This window comes from Mytilus edulis, chromosome 3 (assembly GCF_963676685.1).
Source record: "Mytilus edulis chromosome 3, xbMytEdul2.2, whole genome shotgun sequence".
Classification (NCBI taxonomy): Eukaryota; Metazoa; Mollusca; class Bivalvia; order Mytilida; family Mytilidae; genus Mytilus; species Mytilus edulis.
The window spans coordinates 13,146,979-13,169,329 of NC_092346.1; the positions used below are offsets into that span (position 1 = coordinate 13,146,979).

A 22,351-nucleotide genomic window follows, 5' to 3' on the forward strand; every position below is an offset into this window, starting at 1 on the left:
AACCATTCAACCAAAGCTTTTGAAATTTTTATATATTGTTACTGATGGCACATTAGAAGTCAAGTTCAATAATGACGATTTTGACTTTTACCGTTCAGGAGTTATGGTTCTTGAAAGATTGTGAAATGGCGTTTCCATTCACGGTGTTGCATTTACTCATAAACCATTCAATCTAAGCTTTTTTTTAAATTTTAAGATGTTGATACTGATGACAAAATGGAGGTCAAATTTGATATTGACGATTTTCACTTTCACCATTCATCAGTAATGGCTCTTGTGATATTGCCAGGAAACAAATAAATATTAATAAATCCGGTTTGTTGTCGTTGTGACAGCCTCTTGTTAATTATTCACTTGCAAGTGAATAATTTGACCTCATTTAATCAGTATCCATGTGAACTCCAATTTAACCCCTGAGCTTGAGATGAATAACACGTGAATTGTATGTGTAAAGTTATTTAAAGGAAAGGAATGTCAACATTGAAAGAAAGTGAAACAACGGTAAATCATTTGATTGACTGATTTGATAAACAACAAAAAACCATTCATATACAGGTAAAAACGAAAATCATTTATTTTTCATCTATAATATGAATTTAAATATACCTAGAAAAATCCAACAGCACGAGTTTGCTTAATCTTTATATATCTATATTTATGTTTACATTGATTATATGGTCATTGGATGACTTTAGAGGTCAATTCTATGGTTAATTAGATGGCGTATAGATTTAAATACATAAGAAACGAAGCTACTTGTTTCATGCCCGTGTCCTGTTAATTGTTTATTTTAGACTATTGATAGGTTGGATAAATGTTTAACTTTGTTATAAATCAAATATGATAATTTTATTAAAATCGGTGAGCATGAATTTGACAGCTAGTGCCCCTTTAAAGAGCTTCATTTCCCTTTGATAAGAGAAGCTCAGAGTCAAATTGTTGTAAGGCAAACTGCATTTTCAATACCTGACAGTTATCCAAATCAAGGTCGTCTTATATGCAAATAAGAATTACTAGGTATTTTAAACTTAATCATTTTTTTTCAAGGCTGTTGAGAATTTGACAAAAGAAATGGAAATTAAGTTAATGTCGGGTGACACAACTTTTTACATGACAGAAATGGCAACCAGTGCGTTCGCCACTGCACTCAGTGATAATAAATTAGTTAATAACTTTGCCGGGGTAAGTCTTATGAAATGAATTTAATTGCCAAAAACATTATGAGTTAAAATCAAGAGATTCATGTAGATTTATATATAAGTAAGCAGATATCTCATTCTCCAAAATTAAAGGAAAAAAAGAAATATGAAAAGAAATAAGTTCATTCCAAATGAAAGTGTGAATATTCATATTCAAAAAAGTTCGCCGAAATTATTTAAAAAAAATATTTGCATAAACAGCTTAATTTAATTTAATTCGTTGCATTTGTTTTGCAGACTTCAGGATCTAATGCACTAACAAATCTTGCTACAAATTTCAAAAACGCAAGTCAAACTGCATTATTAACTAATGGTTTGTTCGATAGCTCAGACCCTCATTTAGACTCAACATCAACTGGTGAGAACTATATTTAAAATGCTAGAAAATTTTGTTATGAAAGAATCAAAAGTGATGATACAGAATTATGAGAAGCAACAAGTATTATTCTATTATTTGACAACTTTTGTCTAATAGACCGTTATATGAAAGGTTATGTAATATATTGATATTCTATTTATTGAAATGTGAGACCGAATTCACTCTTCAGTTGTATTAAGTAAGACTGAGAAATTTGTTTAAAGAAGTATTTATTAAAAAAGCTCAATTGTGTTCACTATAAAATGAGAAGATGGGATAATATTGCTAACTCGACACATTTTTTTTTAATTTTAAACATATTTTATTCATTAAGATATGAAAAGGATTGAGCAACAGGCACAGCCTATAAAACCTCTCTCCATATTAAATATACAAGGTATAATTCAATTATAACAGCTGTATTTAAAATAATGCAATATAGTGGAACATGCATGCTACTTATGAGCACATACGAGCAAATATATGTTTACAGTGCTACTTACTAAATGCAAAGTATATTTAAGTATATAGGCAATTACTCATCATTTATTCAAGAACCTTGAACCATGCAACTATCCTTTATAAGTCATTAGAAATATATGGCTTGAAAGAGACATGAAGCTTGCTTAGTGGATAAAATGAATTAAGGTTTAAGTGCAGGAGAAAAAAGAAAAAATGAAACAAAATGTAACAAAAAATAAGTAAGTTTCAAACAAAACGTTGAGTGTCACTGATATATTTCTGAACAGATTTAAAAATAGAAATATTCATAAAAAGTAATAGTTCAATATTTATATTAACATTATCAGCAATGGAGTTAATGGAATCAAGAAGGATCTGTCTTACATCATTGTACTTAGGGCAAATAAAAAAGAAATGTTTGTTATCCTCAATAGGGTTATAACAGTTTGCACAAAAAGTGTTCTCGGATAAGAACTTATTAAACAAATGAGATTTTAGGTTGCTAGCATTATTTCTGAGTTGACAATGACTTATGTTAAGTTTTCTTATCCCATAGTTGAAAGGTTTAAATATATCATCAGTCCTATAAAACTTTTCCAGTCCACTTCTAAATATACCCAAACTTGGGGATTTTTGTAAACTCAAAGGAAGACTATTCCAAAGTCTTATAGTGGAAGGAATGAACCTATTAAAATAAGAGCTAGTTCTAGCAAGAGGCGGATGAAAAGTGTTATTTTCATTCCTCAGGTATAATGGGTTTGTCTGGGAAGATATGGCTGAACTAACTCATATAAGTATGCAGGTGTCATCCCATTTAATATTTTATAGAATAGTATAAGCTTATGTTTATTACGTCTATTCTCCAGAGTTTCTAACCTAATTCAATATAACGTTTTTGTCTGGAGGAATTACGTCGTAAACCTGTAATAATTCTAGCGGCTTCTATCTGAATATTTTCTGGGAGCAATTGCCCCATACAACATCACCATACTCTAATATAGGTCTAATAAAAGCATAATAAATACGTATAAGTGAACTCCTATCTAATAAATGTTTAACTTGACGAAGCACAGATAGGCGAGAGCATGCTTTTTTATAAATAATATCAATATGTGAGTTCAATGAAGCTGATGAATGAAATGTTATCCCAAGATGACAGTGAATATTTATTTTCTCAACCTCTTCCCCATTTGTCCCAATAAATACAGGTTGGTGCTCCCTTTCCCTTCTAGTAAATACAATATTTTTAGTTTTCTTAGAGTTAAATTGAACAGCCACCATATACCAGGATGAATATTTTTGTCAAAAAGTTGAGATGTCAGTTTGTCAATCCTAGGACCGTGGTGTAGCATTTCAACATAAAACAAACTATTAATATCTGTTGAAAAAAGAATAACTATTACGATTGACAAATAAATACAATATCAAAAACGTTAGGAAACAGAGTACATATCTAAGAGATGAAAACTATTTCGAAACTAATAACAACTGATGAAGATAAATCAGTGCACATCCAATGAATTTAGTGAGAAGACGTGATAAACAGTTTGAGAAATGACCTTGTGCAATGCCAGAATATTGTTATCGACCAGATAAAGAACCGGTATCGTTCATAAATCTATAAGAATATTTTTTCAGTTATATTAAAAAAATATAATAACAAAATCAATGTTAGTAACGAAAAAACGATCTTATCAATCTTATTACAGTGTCAATTTGCTTTTATTTTATACAATAAGAGTTTAGACTTATTTTGTAAGTCTTGTAGTATATGGTTTTTTCAAAATTGTGCCTTAGAGTAACAACTTAGATAAATGGAACAGGGACTAGCATATAAATGTGTACGTGTCTTTGTTGTGGAAAGGGATGTTGCGTGCTATACAACCTTGTTCGCCCAATAACTTTTATTTGAAAACTTCTCCTATGATCTCAATTGATCGCTAATCAAAACCTTTTTTGATCTTACATAACATATTTAGCTATTATAACAATATGCAATGAATATTAAAAAAAAAGCAATGTATATTTGGAGCTGGTTATTTGTGTTAGATTTGATGCTTTTATATTTGTTCTAATTTTAAAAATGGTATTTTTCCATCTTGCAATATATTATATGAAAAGGAAATACTTGACAACGTACTTCCATGGATAGATATAAAAAGGAGAAAAAGCTCTGAAAAACAGCTAATTAAATCATAAGAAGGTTCATGCTATCGTCCCTTATAAGGCATTGTAAATAAAGGCAACAGTAGTATACCGCTGTTCAAAACTCATAAATCCATGGACAAAAAACAAAATCGGGGTAACAAACTAAAACCGAGGGAAACGCATTAAATATAAGAGGAGAACAACGACATAACACCGAAACGTAACACACACAGAAACGGTCCAAGCATCAGACAAAACACCTCGAGAATAACAAATATAACATGAAAACCAAATACATGAATTTGGGATAGACAAGTACCGTGCCACGTCTTATCTCAATTTCTCAAAAATAAGAGAAAACACAAACGACTCAACGCTAAAATGTGTCAGTAGTTTTCGCTGTTTCCATGTTTTCCTTTATTTTTGACGTTCGGTTTCTGTCTTGTCTATGTTGAGGTTGATGTATGTCGTATCATACGGTAAATTTCGGAATGTTTCAAAAACAAATTTGTTGTAGTAAAGTGAATTGGAATCAATTATATTTTCAGCTATTATGACATTGGTGTCTGCTGTTGTTGGATCAACACTGACATCAAATTTTCCGGAAAATAGTTTGCCATTGATATCTGCAACAACTGCTGACGCAAGAAAACAAGTAGACTTTTTTGCAAAGATGTACAAAGATGATGCTTACAGTACAATGGAAGATGGTGAATTAACTCCCGAGGAGCGAACTGGACTATACTTATTGAGGGCGAGAATATCACAGGCCGAGTTTGAGGAAAAACAAATATTGGTATTCATTTTTTTAAATATACTGCTTGAGAAGCCATATATTTTTCGTTTTCAAGGGAAAAAATACAAATACATTTACACAAAAAACACAATACTTTTTTTTATCACGGCCAGTATCGCTTTTATGAATAGTTGATGTCATGAACATAAATAATTACAGTTTCAGAATTTTCAAATTAAGGTTAACGGTCGCAACTGTCAAAGTTTAATATCGTGCTCTCTAATATGTACATTGACATTTATGTAATGTCATAAGAATCTAGTTTCACATTATTATGTTTTTAAAGATATGCTTAGCTAATAAAAACATAATATTAATTTAAATCCTCTGTGCAGTTTTGTTTTACATTTATTATGAACCCTTACAAATGTATAGCCGTTATTTAAATAATTCACTCTAGTAATTGTTAATCATAAACTTTGGATGCTAATTCACTGTCGGGTCTTTATGCCGATGTAATCGATCTTTATCTATAAATATATAAGCATTCAACATATAATTATGGAAGTTGAAAAAAATATGTCAGATGATAGGCCAATGTATTTTTTTCAATATGTCACGCGTATTTACTAATCAAATATAAAAAATCCATTTATTAGATGATTAAGTGTATACATATTTGTACGTCAAAATCTTCTTTTTACGTTTATTATTTTTGTCGACTGTCCAACTAAAAGTGTCGTAGTTATGGTAACTATATACTGAAAAGGAGTTGTCGGCAGAACAGAAAACTGAAAAACTTTAATTCAATAGCAGTTTATTTCTACAGATTTGGATAAAAAAATGCTATGTTGACAGACAAATTACGTACACGTATTTTTATAGTTAAACTTAGCCATTCTAGTACATGTTTGTAAGACACATTATGTTTATTTTGGGAAATTTGTAGAGTCATATAACTTTAAAGTCTGTATCACACACAATCATTGAATTTTAACAGGAGTATTTAACATTTTCAGATTTCTATTTTTAAGAGAAAATTCCTAGTAACAAATTAAAAGTAGAGAAAAATCGAAATGACATTCAAAAATCAGCCGTCAATACGTCGCTGTCAATGACTTCACAGTCAAGAAATAAAAGGATGAAATTACTGATACAAGTTTAGATGGTACCGGTTATCTGAGAACATTTATAACATTAGTTAATCATTATGAGGCCCCGTTGAATTGACATCAACTTTTCAACTGAGAAGAATTGGTCAACCTTAATGAAAATCGTAAACACATCGTTGTCTATATAATGAATTTTTTATGACCCATTTATGGGCATTATGTTTTCTGATCTGTGCGTCCGTCTGTTTGTTCGTCCGTCTGTCCCACTTCAGGTTAAAGTTTTTTAGTCGAGGTAGTTTTTTATGATTTTGAAGTCCAATCAACTTGAAACTAAGTACACATGTTCCCTATGATATGATCTTTCTAATTTTAATGCCAATTTAGAGTTTTTACCACATTTTCACGGTCCACTGAACATAGAAAATGATAGTGCGGATGGGGCATCCCTGTACTTGGGACACATTCTTGTTTGCAACTAATACAAATACGAGAATACCGTTTGACTTGTTTGAGCTTTTGATCATGATTTTAATTTTTGCCTTTTGCTTAGGGTCTTCCCGTTTAGAATTTTCCTCCGAGTTCGGAAGTTGTTTTATTTTACCTTGAACTAAAAGCTTAGTCTAAAAAATTGTGGTATTGTCACGAATGTTGCAAAATGAGGAATTCTTTTTCGAATTTTTAAGTTTGCGATCAAAATAAGGCGACAGCAGTATACACATATTCAAATCTTGTAATTCGATTAAGAAGATTCAAATCACGCTAAAAAAACCAAAAACTAAGGGAATTACATAAACTCGAGAAAAAAAAAGCGTTCACGGGTGCCCTGACAGAGTAAGCGTCTTCTACTATACATGCATTAAACTGGTATCTTAAAAATAAATAAAAATCTTAATCTATTGACCCTCTACTATTATATAACGTTATGATGCAGAATGATTTTAAAATCTTGAAAAAAAATTAAATCATTTTAAGTGTTTATACGGTTTTCCTGACAAACGTGGTAGTGCCTAACAAGATTTTGTGAGGCAGACGAAATTGACATTAAAACGATCGTATTTACTTTTGATGTCCAAGAATAGGCAAATCAGACATATTTTGACTTTGTTTACTGGCTACTTTAAAATTCCTATGAGACTGAAACATACTAAACTTTAAATTATCCAATTGTTAACCCTTTCATGTTCACTCACCACTTGTAAATAAAGGCAACAGTAGTATACCGCTGTTTGAAATTCATAAATCGATAGAGAAAAAACAAATCCGGGTTACCAACTTAAACTAAGGGAAACTTATCAAATATAAGAGAACTACGACACAACAGAAACATAACATTAAAATGTAACACACGCAGAAACGAACTTTAATATAACAGTGGCCATTTTCCTGACTTGGTACAGGGCATTTTAAGAAAACAAATGGTGGGTTGAACCTGGTAATACATAATTAATAAGTAATGAATTTCGGTCCCCTCGAATCATCAGGCTTTCTTAGATAATGTTTCTGGCAATTACACGCTTTTTTATCAGATATATGTCAGTGAAATAGTCAGAGTTGTTTCTGGATCATCTATTTTTTTTGTTTTAAGACCTACTCGTAATTCACATACACTTATTAACTGTTTTTTTTTTCTCAATAAAAACGGCGGAGAGTAGAAAAACACCACTTCATGCAATCGCCATGTTACTGGAAGTTCTAGGCCGTGCATAGGCTACCCAAAAAGAGGGAGACAAAGAGAAGAGAAAGATTATTGTGCGCTTCAATAGCTTGATAGATCGAGATGAAGTTCTGGCCGCTGGAATGAAATTAAAACGTGGAAGTGGGTTTAGTGTCGTGCCCGATGTGCCGCCGTCTGTGGTAAAACTTCGTTTTAATCTTTTAAATGAAAGACATGCACTGTCTTCATCAAAACAGAGGCAAGTCCATCTAGCCTACATTAAAGAGTACCCCTTTGTCATGCTGAAAAGAAGAGATCATCATAGACTTTATATCAGACCTTCTCGTGAAAAACTTTAACTTTAACTGAAATAAAAAAAAAATCAAACAAAACTCATTAGAACACTCATATTAACATTTTGTTTATTGTTGTTGTATGTAATAACTTTTTTTTTGCTTTTGTTTTTTGGTATTGTGTATTTGAAACTCTCTCTAAATTGGGTTGGGTTTTTTTTGCGTTTTTTTTATTATGTTTCCCAGTGCATCCGCACATGGCTAATTTGCATATTAGGTAGCTCAGGTAGACATGCGCAAACTAAACTGGATGTTTTGACTCAAGCTATTCAGACAAGAACACAGATAACAATAATACATTTCTACCCATTCTAAACTAGAGAAACACATATTATGTGCCTTTCGAGTATTTAGGTAAAAGTTATTCCAAATATGCACCGTTGTTGAATTTCGTATTGTAGGTGTCAATAGCTTTTATAAGTTTTGAACGTGGCCACGGTCCATCATAATGTCAATTTGACCTGTAATGATAGTAATATTGTTTTGAATTCCTATTTATGTTTTGAGAGATCCACATATTCGTAACATTTCACTGAAGAGTCTTTCAAAACTTCTCATCTTTAAGGTTACGACCAACCTGAGAGACGAGTCATATTAATCAAATAAAAAGCAGAATTATCTGCATTAAAACAAGGGGGGCACCCTGGTCAACAATAACAATGTTCAATTCCGACACTCAAAATTAATCATTACAAAACTTGAACTGGGAAATAGATTTACAAATACTTACACCATACATAGGAAAACAAATTTCTTTAAAAAGCATGAAGAAATTGAAAAACATTTTATTTCATTTTTTGTGATATAAACTATATTTTGTTTACACAAATGGCAGGGGAAGAAGGAAACCCAATGTATTCTAGTTAAATAACTTACTTAATTTAAACTGTATAACCATGAAACGGGAGAACTTTGGTTGTTATTGGTTAAAAGGTTCGAAAAAAAGAAGGGATATATTTAGTAAATGTAGAGAAAATTATGATATGGTTTTCTTTGTAGATACGCATTGTAAAAAAGAACTTGAAAATTATTGGCGGGCAGAATGGGGATATAAAATAATATTTGGGTCGCATACCACGAGCAGTAGGGGTGTGGGCTATCTTGTTTAGAATCACTTTTTCTTTTGAAATTTTTGGGAAGAAAGTGGATCGAGATGGTGACTATGCAATTCTAGATATACAAATTTTTAATCATAGAATGACAATAGCAGTAGGTTATGGACCCAATGAGGACAAACCATTATTTTATGAAATTTTCCAACGAGATATTGAAATTTTTTTGGGAACACTTCAGTAATAGTTGGGGGTGATTGGAATTCACCACAAAATTATGATATGAATACACTTAACTTTTTGCATAAAAATTAATCCAAAAGCACAAAAAAAGGTCTATAAAATGATGGCAGAAATAGATCTTGTTGATGTTTATAAGGAATTACACCCAGAGAAAAAGAGGTTTTCCTGGAGAGGACCTAGCAAGAAGCAGGCACGACTGGACTACTTCCTTGTCTCATCTGATTTTCAAGCTCTTATCACCTCGTGCGATATTGGTGTTGCATATAGGTCTGATCACTCACCTGTATCTCTGTCCTTACAATTTAATACGAATGAAAAAGGCAAAGGGACGTGGAAATTTAACAATGCTCTATTATACGACAAAGAATTTATTGCTAATATTAAAACTTGTATTGCTGATTGTATTGAACAATATAAAATAGTAAATTCTGAAAATAGGGAGGAATTAGAATTTTCCATTTCGGATCAACTGTTTTGGGAAACATTAAAACTTATGATACGAGGTAAAACAATATCTTATTCATCTTTTAAAAAGAAAGAATAGTGCATCAATAAAATATGACAACAATATTAATGGTATAAAGATTAAAAATTCTAAATTTTTACTCAGCCAGTACGCTGATGATTCGACTTTGATCCTAGAAGATAGCGAAGAATCTCTTAATAGTGCTCTGAATAAGATAGACGTATTTTATTCATGCTCTGATTTGAAGGCTAATTTTGAAAAAAAAACAAGTTATATGGATTGGGGCAAAAAGGGGATGTGGTGAGGAGCTAAACACAAATAAAAAAATAAAATGGAATCATTCAGGAAATTTCAAACTCCTAGGCATTCAACATTGTTTGTCAAAAGATGATATATGTGTTGATAATTTAGAAAAAAATAAAAAAGTTAAGTGATTGGTCATTTAGAAATGTTACTATATATGGAAAAATTGTAGTTGTGAAAACTCTTGCCCTACCAATTCTAATTCAATGTTTTACTGTTTTACCAGATCCATCCCCAGATATACTAAAACAGATACAAGCTATGCTATACAATTTTGTTTGGGATGGTAAAGGGGACAAAATTAAAAGAAATATACTTATCTCAAATTACGAGGATGGTGGTGTAAAAATGCCACATATTGAATCCTTTATAAAATCACTTAAGCTATCCTGGAATAAAAAAGTTTTAAACCCCACAAATTATTCATCATGGAAGGTGTTATTGGCAGATCATCTTGAAATGAATGGCGTCGAAAATATTTGGCATTTTTCAAAATCAGGACTCAATTAAATTAAAAAAGAATTTAACCCTTTTTGGCAAAATGTAATTTCGTCATTGGCCTCACTGTGTGAACCTCTGACCACAGCCCCAAGTGATATCTTGTCTCAACCATTGTTTTTAAATAAAAATATTATGATTGTTGGAAGAACAGCTTTTTATAATAGTTGGATCAAGAATAATATATTTTTCATAAATGATCTCATTAAGGAAAATGGAGAATTTTACAATTATAAGGAATTTATTAGAAATTATAGTATAAAAACAACTTTCCTAGAGTTCTATGGACTTATCTTTGCACTTCCAAAGGAATGGAAAAATGTTATTCATTCACAAGTATTTTTCAAACTAAATACTGTCGGTCACAAAATTGTAACCGCCATTAAAACCGTGGATAAAGTATCAAACCATGGTTATAAATTTTTTCTAGATAAAATAAAGGAAACCCCATCTCTTATACAAGAGAAATGGAAAATAGAATTGGGAATTGATATCGTGAGTGAATAATGGAGTTTCTTTTTTAGTCTTTCTTTAATGATAACTGAAGATCCCACATTACGGGCATTTCAATACAGATTACTACATAGAATTCTAGGAACAAATACTTTACTTATGAAATGTAAATACAGTGAAACAGAATTGTGTACTTTTTGTACAGAAACTAAAGAAACATATATACATCTCTTTTTTGAATGTAGATATGTTCCAACATTCTGGCTTATTTGTTTTTCAAAAGTTGGAAGAGGGATGTAAAATAAGTTTTCACCCAACCTTATCAAGTATAATCTTGGGTATAACATGTCATGTATTTAAAAATATTCTTAATACATGTATTCTCATATTGAAGCGATATGTTTACTTATGTAGAATAAGATTCACAGTCCCATCTGTTGCTGAAGCAATCGGGTGGCTTAGATATTACTATAGGATTGACATGGTTTCTATGAGTTTGTGCTCTGCCAATAAAGCCAAAAAAAATATAAGAAAAATGGTCAAATATTGATAATATTATTACGAAATAGAACTCTATGAAGATGTATTCTGTACTGTATTATTGATTAAGTATTTTAAAATTTGTAACAATTATGGTTAACCATATATTTATGAGTCATTACAAATAATTGTTTGTACGTCTTTACTTGTAGATGAGACTTGGGAATGATATGAAATAATAAAAATATATATTACAAAAAAAAACTATTCTTGCCTTAAATTGTAAAACAAATTATAGGTCTGATGAAATCATTATAATTTATTCAATATTTGTAGGCATCATTAACAGATTCATCAATAGAAACAGCGTTGCAAGTGATGAATGACCAAGGACTGAATATGACATGTAAAGGTTGTAAGAAAACCTTTAAAACTAAACATGTTAATCTTTACATATTCAAAGCATCTCTTCATGAGAGAGGCAAAAGATATAAAAGGGATATTCAAGCCTTAAATGAAGTACCCAATGCTATACTGCAAGCAGTTCCTATGACACAATGCGATTGGACAGAAATAAATTCACTTGGAGTAAGAATGCCTTATCTTAAAAAAATCCGATTTGTTTTCATCATATTTGTTGCACAAGCTTTGATTTATTTGTAAATTGCCAACCATGTGACTATAGCGCTTTATTACTATTAAACAATTATGCATTTTATTAATTATACCCCCGCTTCAAAAAAAGGGGGTTATATTGTTTTACCTCTGTGTGTCCATCCATCCATACAACCGTCAGTCCGTCCGTCCATCCAATGAATATTTTCGTCACATTTTTCTCAGGAACTACTTGACAAGGATTTCTGAAATTTGGTTTCAGGGTTTATATAAGTCAGTTATACCGTGTGATGCGTTTTCAGATTCATCACTCAACAAGTTCCTCTTAACTAAACACTTGTATCATTTTACACATAATGGCCAAGTTGAAAATTTTCGTCACATTTTTCTCAGGAACTACAGTACAAGGATTTCTAAAATTTAGTTTCAGGGTTTATATAAGTCAGCTATATCGTGTAATGCGTTTGTAGATTCATCAATCAACAACTTCCTGTTTACTGAACACTTGTATTATTTTACACATAATTATTCAGTTGAACATTTTCGTCACATTTTTTTCAGAAACTACAATACAAGGATTTCTGGAATTTGGTTTCAGGGTTTATATAAGTCAGTCATACCTTGTGATGCGTTTTCAGATTCATCAATCAACAACTTCCTGTTTACGAACACTTACATGTTTTTACACTTGTAAGATTATCTTCTTGCGGCGGGAGGTATCATCAGTGAGCAGTAGCTTACAGTTTCACTTGTTTGCATTTAACGTATCAAATATTAATGTATTTTATTTTGTATTGTAGATTGCAGAATTCCCACAAAATGTGTATATAGCTGGTAGTACAGACACAGCATTAATAACGTCAGACGTCCATAAATTGTTTTTAAAAAATAGAAATGATAAAAATTTCATTCCCACAAATTGCAATGTTATAAAAAACCAAACAACTCGAGCTTTGCAATTTTCTCAGAACTTACCTGTGTTCACGGAAGGGGATGCTTCTAATTTCTTTTACCACTCATTTTTCTATCGTGACAATGGAGACTACGTGTGTGTGTCAGTTCTTCCAGTAGAGGGCGTTCCAGATTATGTTACGTCATATGACGTCTATGTCAAATTCGATTCCCAGCCAACTCACTTAAATTATGACGCCAAAGGAAGAACATCACCTGACAATGACAGAATGATATGCCTCCCTCCTCAATTGATTTCTTCAACGGGAGAGATGCATGTTGGCCTGCATGCAAACAGTAAAGTGGGTAAGACATTAGGAACAGACATAGTCCGCGATTACTCTGACGTCCAACGGCTATTTTGCAAGACAAGCTGGGGCCGTGGGACGTCAGAGCTCGTCCTATATCAAAAAGTGGATATTTGCTCGTCCAAAATAGATGCGCTGCTTCGTCGCTTCTGGTGCCAACTAACGGCCTTGGAATTATATAAATCGGGTATCAATTTGTTAATTTTTCATTTATCTCTTTATCTATGTAAGCTTCACCTACCTGCCACCCTTTATTTTCTCATAATTAGACAGTTTTCACAGTGACCCATCGATTCAGACATTTTTACCTTTATTTTCAGAAGGACGTCAAGTTACGAGAGATTTTGCGACCTCGAGACTAAAATATGCAAATATTTATACTTTTTTACCTCTTTTATAGGAGATCGATGTTTAACATTAAGTAGCCAACCTCTATTTTTCACCTTCTTTACAGGAGATCGGTATTAAGCATTTAGTGCCAACCACGATAACAATCGGAAGCTCTCGGACATTTAGATTACTTGCATCGTAAATGAACGAGGTGTTAAATTATGGTCATTTGCATAGATCATCACTGTTTTCTCGTGGTCACGTGATAATCTTTGAAAATGAAAGTCAAAATGCAGAAATCGATGGGTCACTGTGAAAACTGTTTAAATATGAGAAAATGAAGGGTGGCAGGTAGGTGAAGCTTACATAGATAAAGAGATAAATAAAAAATGAACAAATTGATACCCGATTTATATAATTCCAAGGCCGTTAGTTGGCACCAGAAGCGACGAAGCAGCGCATCTATTTTGGATGGGTAAATATCCACTTTTTGATATGGGACGAGCTCTGACGTCCCACGGCCCCAGCTTGTCTAGCAAAACAGCCGTTGGACGTAAGAGTAATCTCGGACTAGAACAAACACAAATCGTATTCTCTATAGGAATTGTGTTAGATGCTCTATCAGTAAAAGACTAAAATAAGTGAAAAAATTTAATCGTGATGCTACACATGTATTAAGTTTACTTTAAATGATATTAAATAACTAACACATGTAGCTTAAAGGTTAATACAGCAAATTTCTGCCCCGAAAACACAATGTTTTTAAGGTTAACAGTCTACTCTTATCACCGTCTAAGATATGTGTAATTTAATTTACTTATTAATAACTGAATGTTCTGTTATCATTGTCTACTTAATCTTACATTGAAAGTATAAGTACATGACGTCATATGTAATAACGTCGATTTGATAAATAACAAAAGGGAAGTAAGTTTTATTTTCTTCGGTTGACAGTTTTTGGATCCCTTGGTTATGTATGGGAACCAATCACCGGAAGATATGCCAATGGGTCATACAACATATCAGCACCAGCATTGATGCCGTATAATTTGCGCATAGTGACATCAAATTGTAAAGAGTGGGATCCAAAAAGACAATCGTGGGATTCAATCAACTGTGAGGTAATCAATCTTATATCTTCAAATGTTTTTACTGTAGCCAAAGGATTTGAATGTAGAAATATACTGAAATAACTAAACTTTGAGTTTTTGTCTTTTTTCCAGAAAAAAAGGCAGATTTTGTGACTGATATTTATGAAATTAACATATAATCGCGACACGAAAGGGAAAGACACATTGTAAGGATTTGCAATGCTGTTCAGGGCTTCCCATGAAAAGTTTTTATTCATAAGTCATTTTTGACTGTAAAACAAAGATAATAAAAATTAACTAATTATAAGTCATTTTTTACTGTAAAACAAATATAATAAAAATTAACTAATTATAAATATTTGAAAACAGTATTAAATGTTTATTAATATAAACGAATAAGAATAGTCCAGATTTGAATTTTGAATAAACAAACATTAAAAATTTGAGAATACAAAAAGCAAATATACACAAAATATGTCATACTAATGAAGTAAGTGTGTGCACATTTATTGAAATTTTAAAAATTCATGAATGTTGTTGTACATGTAGTATTTGCAAGCATCGTTATGCCTCTACTGTATAAAACTTATAAGGTCCATCTCAGGTTTGTTCTATGTTGGTACACCATAATAATTAGTCTGTTTACAAGGTCTAAGTTTACAAATGAATGTGTATTTATTAATTTAACGACAATAATATCATTTCTATTTTCCAGTTAAATATTAGACTTAAGTTTGTTTTTCCTTGTTTCGTTCCCTTGTTGTAGGATATTTGTGGTGTATTTTTTTTTACAAAATTCTATACTTAAGTGGTATCTATTTAATGAAATAATTGAAACAAATCAATTTAATGTTACAATACGACGTTCAACTGTATTTAACACATATGGATGCGTTTTGATTTGTGTGTGTTTTTTTTTTACCTAACTTATACGCATTAAAGATATTACTGAATATCAATGGAATACAATAATAGACACAATATACTTGGGAACAATTAGCTCCTTAGGTCGACAATATCATGACTAAAATGAAAACAACGAACACGAGAGTGTCATAATCGTGAAAAAAATTATAAACAGAGGACACGATTGTGGTTACCATAATTGGAACATGCTGGCGTTCGTACATCATTATATGGACCAGTGTCTTTGAAATACATGGGAGATATATACTCCACATCCAGGTGCTGAATTATGCTATATAGCAATGGAAAGTTCGCAAATGGAAAGCTGAGATCTTATATTTCTCGTTAAGTAAAATACTCAACTGGCAATTATGAATAAAGGCTAGATATGGAGCAACATATGAAAAAGACTGAGCTCCATCTGAGATATAACACGGACTAAGATAAGTTGTTGCGAGTTTGTTGTTATATGCATTTCGTTGTACTAATCGTTTTTAAATTTTTGACCTGAAACAGGCAAATGACATGGAAAGCTAAGCAGGCGACAGTTCATTTTCATTTGCGTTCTAAATTGGCATTCTAAAAAACATTCTCAGAAAAACTAACAAGATAAAAAATATATAAAAAATAATTTTATTTAAATCATTTACGTAAGCTTTCACTGTAAAGGTTTGTGTAGTCTTTTTAGCGCAATAGCAAGGAACTACCTTAAAATTGTAACAGATCAATTAGAACAATGCAATTTGAATATATGATCATATTGATAAAAATTTTGTGTTGGTTATTTTCAGATGGATTGGTTTCCAAGGCAAGATATCATAGAATGTACCTGTCGTCCAGCTTTTGGTTTAACATTTGGTAACACTTTTTATGTGGCGCCAAATACAATCGACTTCTCCACAGTTTTCTTACGCTTTGATATAACAAATCAAGGTCCTGTGATCGGGACTATTATAACGATATTAGTGATTTACGTACTGTTACTAATTTGGGCGAGACATCAAGATAAGAGAGATATTTTTAGGGTAAAGTTCTTTTCACTGATTTATATTTTGAAAAACAGTAGTTATATTAAATGTTGCATTTCTGGGAATATTGACAATGCAATTTCCCATAGGAACTCCTTTTACGGCTAAAACTGTACCACTTTAACTCTGAAGTTTTGAAAAAAAATCAAAGGTCAAAATATAGGGCTGTGTGGCATATTTTCAACGTTTATATGTCCATAACTTTTCAGAGTTTAAACTAACCCCTTATTTTCTTAACTACACCTAACTCGAATTAAGGGTTACCCCATATTTCAATGTAAACAATATGCACATGTATATTTACTGGTAACATTTCCAAGTGATGTCTCTATGAGATTAAACACAGAGAGCATAACAGGGACCCAGTATTTAAACAAAATTAAATTTCTATGAATATTCAAGATCGCCCCAAAAGAAGCGTGGTTTGAGAAACAGCTGTATTTACAAAGTGCAACCTAAAAGAGTCAATATCAAATCCATTAAAGAACAAGAAAACGATTTCTTTTTTCTGTTTTATAATTGTGTGAAAACACAATGAAAAATCATTGTGCATGACATATTCTAGAACTATTTTGATTACGTCGGTTATCTAGTATGAACTTAATATTAATTTTAAGTCTTTAGTAATCAGTGGTGATACACATGGTGCAATCCAATTAATACTAACAAAACTATTTGGAATGTTACTTAAATGTATAAACAATAAATTCAGCCAGATTTATTTTTGATTTTTTCAGTTTGGAGTTACACCTTTAGTTGACAACTTTGTGGACGACACATATTATTACCTTGTAACTGTTTATACAGGAATGAAAAGAGGGGCAGGTACCAAGTCCAGGATAGGCTTTATAGTGCATGGACAAGATGAAGATACAGGGATACGGGAATTATCTGATGGTTTAAGATCGGTAAGCCTGTTTTCTTTGTTCAAAATAGTGAAATTTTCACACTTCACATTGTTTTCATATATGATTCATCGTTTTGATTCGATTATGATCCAATCTCATTACCAAATTTACGCACCTAATCTCGCTCTTTCATAAATTGATGCGAATCACACAAATTTTAAAATTGAGAATGAAAACGGAATGAGTCGATGAGACAACAATACAACTAAAGAGCTAAAATATCCAAAGGCCACCAATGGGTCCTCAACAAAGCAAGAAAATCCAGCACCTGGAGGCGAGCTTCAGCTGACTTCTTTCATTGTTATATAAATTCGTATCCTATTTGTGAGATCTGAACATAGGGGAACTTCTATTCCTTTAATTAATTAGTTATTAAAGGTACCAGGATTATAATTAGGTACGCCAGACGCGCGTTTCGTCTACATTAGACTCACCAGTGACGCTCTTATGAAAAGATTTATAAAGCCAAACAAGTACAAACTGTCATCATTTAAACGATACACATCTACTTGAGTACAAGTAATCTTGATGTACAGTTCTAAAGATGCATATCAAATGTACATCTGTAAAGCTGTACACAAACTGTACATCTGCAAAGCTGTATATCAAATGTACATCTGTAAAGCTGTACACAAACTGTACAGCTGTAAAGCTGTATATAAACAGTTTATATACAACTTTCCAGCTGAAGGACGCCTGCGGGAGTTTCTCGCTACATTGAAGACCTTTTAGTGGCCTTCGGCTGTTGTCTGCTCTATGGTCGGGTTGTTGTCGCTTTGACACATTCCCCATTTCCTTTCTCAATGTTAACTTCACATATATACAGTTTATTTACTGCTTATCAGATTTCAACCAACTCGTGATGGCGTCCGTACATTTTTTGAAGAGCTGGAAAAAATTACCACTTGAAACTCTTGCAACTGTTTGGTTTAATACATTACTTGTAAGCAGAGACCTATGTGCCAAACATTTTCCATATCGCTGCTGGAATATTGCTACATGGAAGTGGAAAATTCCCAATTTGGGAAGCTGGATTCATTTCTTTTGTCATAACGTTTTATTCTTCAGCTCGATATGAAGCAGACTTAACTGTGTCTGTTGTATTATTTATTTCAAGTTCGATGGGGTAGATGCTTTCAACATGCCAACATTAACATTTACAGAAACATAATTAACGTTTATCAGCTTTCCAAGTTCTTGGAAAAAATGTCGCCTGGTGAAGGGCATGAATTGTATATAAATTGCAATCAAACTGTTTAACAATTGAAGAATCCCTTTCTGTTTTTCCATGTCATAGTTATATGAAATTTTAGAATACAACAAAACAGAATAAGTTATCCCTGTATGGCCTCAATAAGCATTTTGAAATGATTTTACGGTTTCGCTGTGGCAATTTAAAGAAAGACAAATATGTCGTTTATATTCAAATATTTAATTTTTTGTTTCAGGAAATACCAACTGCAAGTGTTGTACATTTTCTAATGTCAACACCATATCCGTTAGGAGACTTGAGCTATGTGTACATATGGCATGACAATTCTGGTGAAGGCGAGTCTTCGTCATGGTATTTAAACCGCGTTGATGTCGAAGACATACAAACGAAAGAAAGGTAATATTTAAATCAAGGTATATAATATCATATTAATAAACTGCATTTGTTGGAGTTGTGACGATCGGTATTAAACCGTTTCTTTTATTTTTCAGAGTGGGAATTTTATAGCTGTGAAGGGCAAATCAAGGAAAACATTGCACAAATTAGTTGTGTCTACATGACGTAATCTTAAATAACTATTAATGCTTGTCGTCTAACAAACCTGCGAAAATCTATTTCAAATCCTACTAATTCAACAAGTATAAATCATTTGATATGCATCAGATAGATTAGAACGTATTTTTACCTTTTGAATACGATTATGCCCCATTTATGGGCATTATGTTTTCTGGTCTGTGTGTCCGTTTGTCCGTTCGTCCCGCTTAAGGTTAAAGTTTTTGGTCGAGGTAGTTGTTTGATGAAGTTGAAGTCCAATTAACTTGAAACTTAATTCATATGTTCCCTGTGATATGATCTGTCCAATTTTACTGCCAAATTAGAGTTTTGATCCCACATTTCACGGTCTACTGAACATAGAAAATGAACGTATGAGTTGGGTTTTCGTGTACTGTGGACACATTCTTGTTTATTCCAATTTATTAAATAAATTGTATGAATTCAATTGAACTTTGATATGTACATTTCAGGTTTATTTTCCTATGTGGTAAATGGCTATGCTTAGATACAGTTGAAAGCAGTGTAGATGCTGTCCTTCCAGTTTGTGGAAAAGAAAATGTCACCACTTTCTTAAATATGTTTTACCTTAATATAAAAGAAAACTTAGCTGATAACCATATGTGGATTTCAATATTCTTCCGGCCAACAAGCAGCCATTATACAAGGTGTCAGAGACTTACATGCTTCCTGTTGTTTGTTTTTTTAACAATGATAGGAAATGCAATATATTTTCGTGACGAAGACGAATATTCAAATGCTGGATCAAATATTCGTGTTGGTCCCTTTTCATTCTCATTGACAGCAATTTACATTGCACTAATATCTGCTCTAATTTCAACACCTACCACCGTATTAGTAATTTTGATGTTCAGTAAAAGTAAACACAGGAAAAACGACACTGATACTAAAGATACTTCACGAAAATATAGAATACCGGTATTGGATTTTTGGTTGGATAGATTAATGGCAGATAGTCGTAATTTAGAGAAAGCTCTCGTTTCAAAGGGACTTTACAACACTGAAAGTTTTATTTTTCCATATTGGTTTCAATATATAGCATGGATTTTGGCACTATCAGGAATAGGAGCATGTTCCGTCTTCTTGTCTCTTTATAGCGTCGAATGGGGAGAAAAAAAGTCTGAGAAATGGCTGGGACAGTTTTTCCTGTCTTTCTTTAGCTCGATCTTTCTACTGGATCCATTTAAGGTAAATAACATATAGTTTAACAAATTTAAAACATATATTTTCATTGTTGTAACTAATTTACTGATCATCAGTTAAAAGTAGACGGATTTTCTAATCCAGTTCAGTCCAATTTGTGTTTTGTTCTCTTCAAAATTTTGTATATTTTAAATTACCACATTAGTGGTCAATGAAAGGGGAAATTGTTTTTTCAAATATTTTTCGAATATTGTCAAATATATCGGGATCATTAAGAAAACATGCCCATGCGTTCGTTAAAATTGGTAACGTTGATTTTACCACAATTGTTACACACAATGTTTCAATATATCTAATGGTACACACATATTGCCCAAGAGTACCAGAAGCCCAGTAGCAATTGTAAAATTGTACTGAATTTAAAGTACGTATATTGTTCGTTTTAAATTTGTTGTTTTAAAAGGCATTTTAACTTAAAGAATAAATCTCCCTCATGTCAACCTGATTCTTTGTCCGGATTGGACTATATTTTCGTTTGGTCATCTCTTTAACTTTTGTTTAAGTATTTAAATCTTCTAATCATCTTAGACGAGACATTAAATGTCGAAATTTGCTTCTGATGCAGAAAATTTGTCCCGTTTATGTTTTATGACCCGTATTCATTACTGTCTAAATGCACCTTATTGAGAATTACTGATAATAGTTGATAATTTGTGTTTTATTAAATAGATCATAGTTATGTCTGCAGTATTTGCAATGTTAATAAAGCAAACCAACAAGTTCAAACCTACAGGACTGGCAAGGTCATTCATTCTCAAGAACTACAGGCACACTTTTGGATACCAAAAAGGTAAGTGATTGGTGCATGTGAGATATATTTATGTATTTGCTCGTCATATAAATAGTTAAAACGCAAACTTGTCTGTCATTACCACTGCCTGAGACTGATATGTAAATGGGATTCTAAAACTGTGGATTTTGAATGAAGCTCGTTAAATAGTTTGTTTTCTCTATAATGACTAGCTGACATAACATTTTCTTGTTTTAATATTGATGAGTCTTATCCAGTTATCAGGAACAATAACGGATTGATAAGTGTATTATATGTAACACCAGGACAAAACTTAATTCAAAAACTTTCGGTTTATGTTAAATAATTAACCCAAGGTGTTTGCCGAATGTCAAAAATAAAGCAAGGTTTCTCGTGAAAACATAAACATCACTTTTACCAGTAGATAATCAGACAAATAAAAGATACATTTGTGATAGGAAACGGAAGCCCTAAATTAACTTAAAATTTGAAGACATTTACAGATGCAGCCGGTCTATTTGGCTTAAATAGTCATTCGCGATATTGACCATGGATCTCAATTGAAAGACAACTGAATGATGCATGTTCCGGCTTTGCATAGTTCACTTTTGATGCATGCATGGCTACGATACTGATAGGTTTCATAACGATTGAAAAAAAATCCACAAAACACATTAAAAGCTTACAAATGTTTATTGTTGGCATTTATCGGTAGGTTCCTAATATTGCAGACTTGATCACTTTGATAGTCCGCTAGTCTATATACCGCATGGTAAGATAGTCGGTAAGATAAATTCGTTACACAGTGTGCTTGTGACTTAATACGATATATATGGGGTCAGTTAATTCCATATGGGGATTCGAGCTACGCTATAACTCCATATGGAATTTACTAACCCGATATATATCGTTTAGATCACTATTACACTATATACACTAATAATATCCAAGTTGTTA

General features: G+C 32.1%; 1 protein-coding gene across 1 annotated transcript in view; it reads left to right on the top strand.

The window, feature by feature from the left end:
• LOC139515051 (polycystin family receptor for egg jelly-like) overlaps positions 1-22,351 on the top strand; it is a 62,626-nt gene that overhangs the window by 19,609 nt on the left and 20,666 nt on the right. Inside the window, exons 10-20 of the mRNA XM_071304612.1 lie at positions 1,048-1,182; positions 1,437-1,557; positions 4,716-4,963; positions 11,854-12,105; positions 12,933-13,389; positions 14,676-14,842; positions 16,510-16,743; positions 17,484-17,654; positions 19,103-19,263; positions 19,893-20,628; positions 21,313-21,433. Coding sequence (XP_071160713.1) covers positions 1,048-1,182; positions 1,437-1,557; positions 4,716-4,963; positions 11,854-12,105; positions 12,933-13,389; positions 14,676-14,842; positions 16,510-16,743; positions 17,484-17,654; positions 19,103-19,263; positions 19,893-20,628; positions 21,313-21,433 — 2,803 coding nt within the window. The remainder of the gene's footprint in view (positions 1-1,047; positions 1,183-1,436; positions 1,558-4,715; positions 4,964-11,853; positions 12,106-12,932; positions 13,390-14,675; positions 14,843-16,509; positions 16,744-17,483; positions 17,655-19,102; positions 19,264-19,892; positions 20,629-21,312; positions 21,434-22,351) is intronic.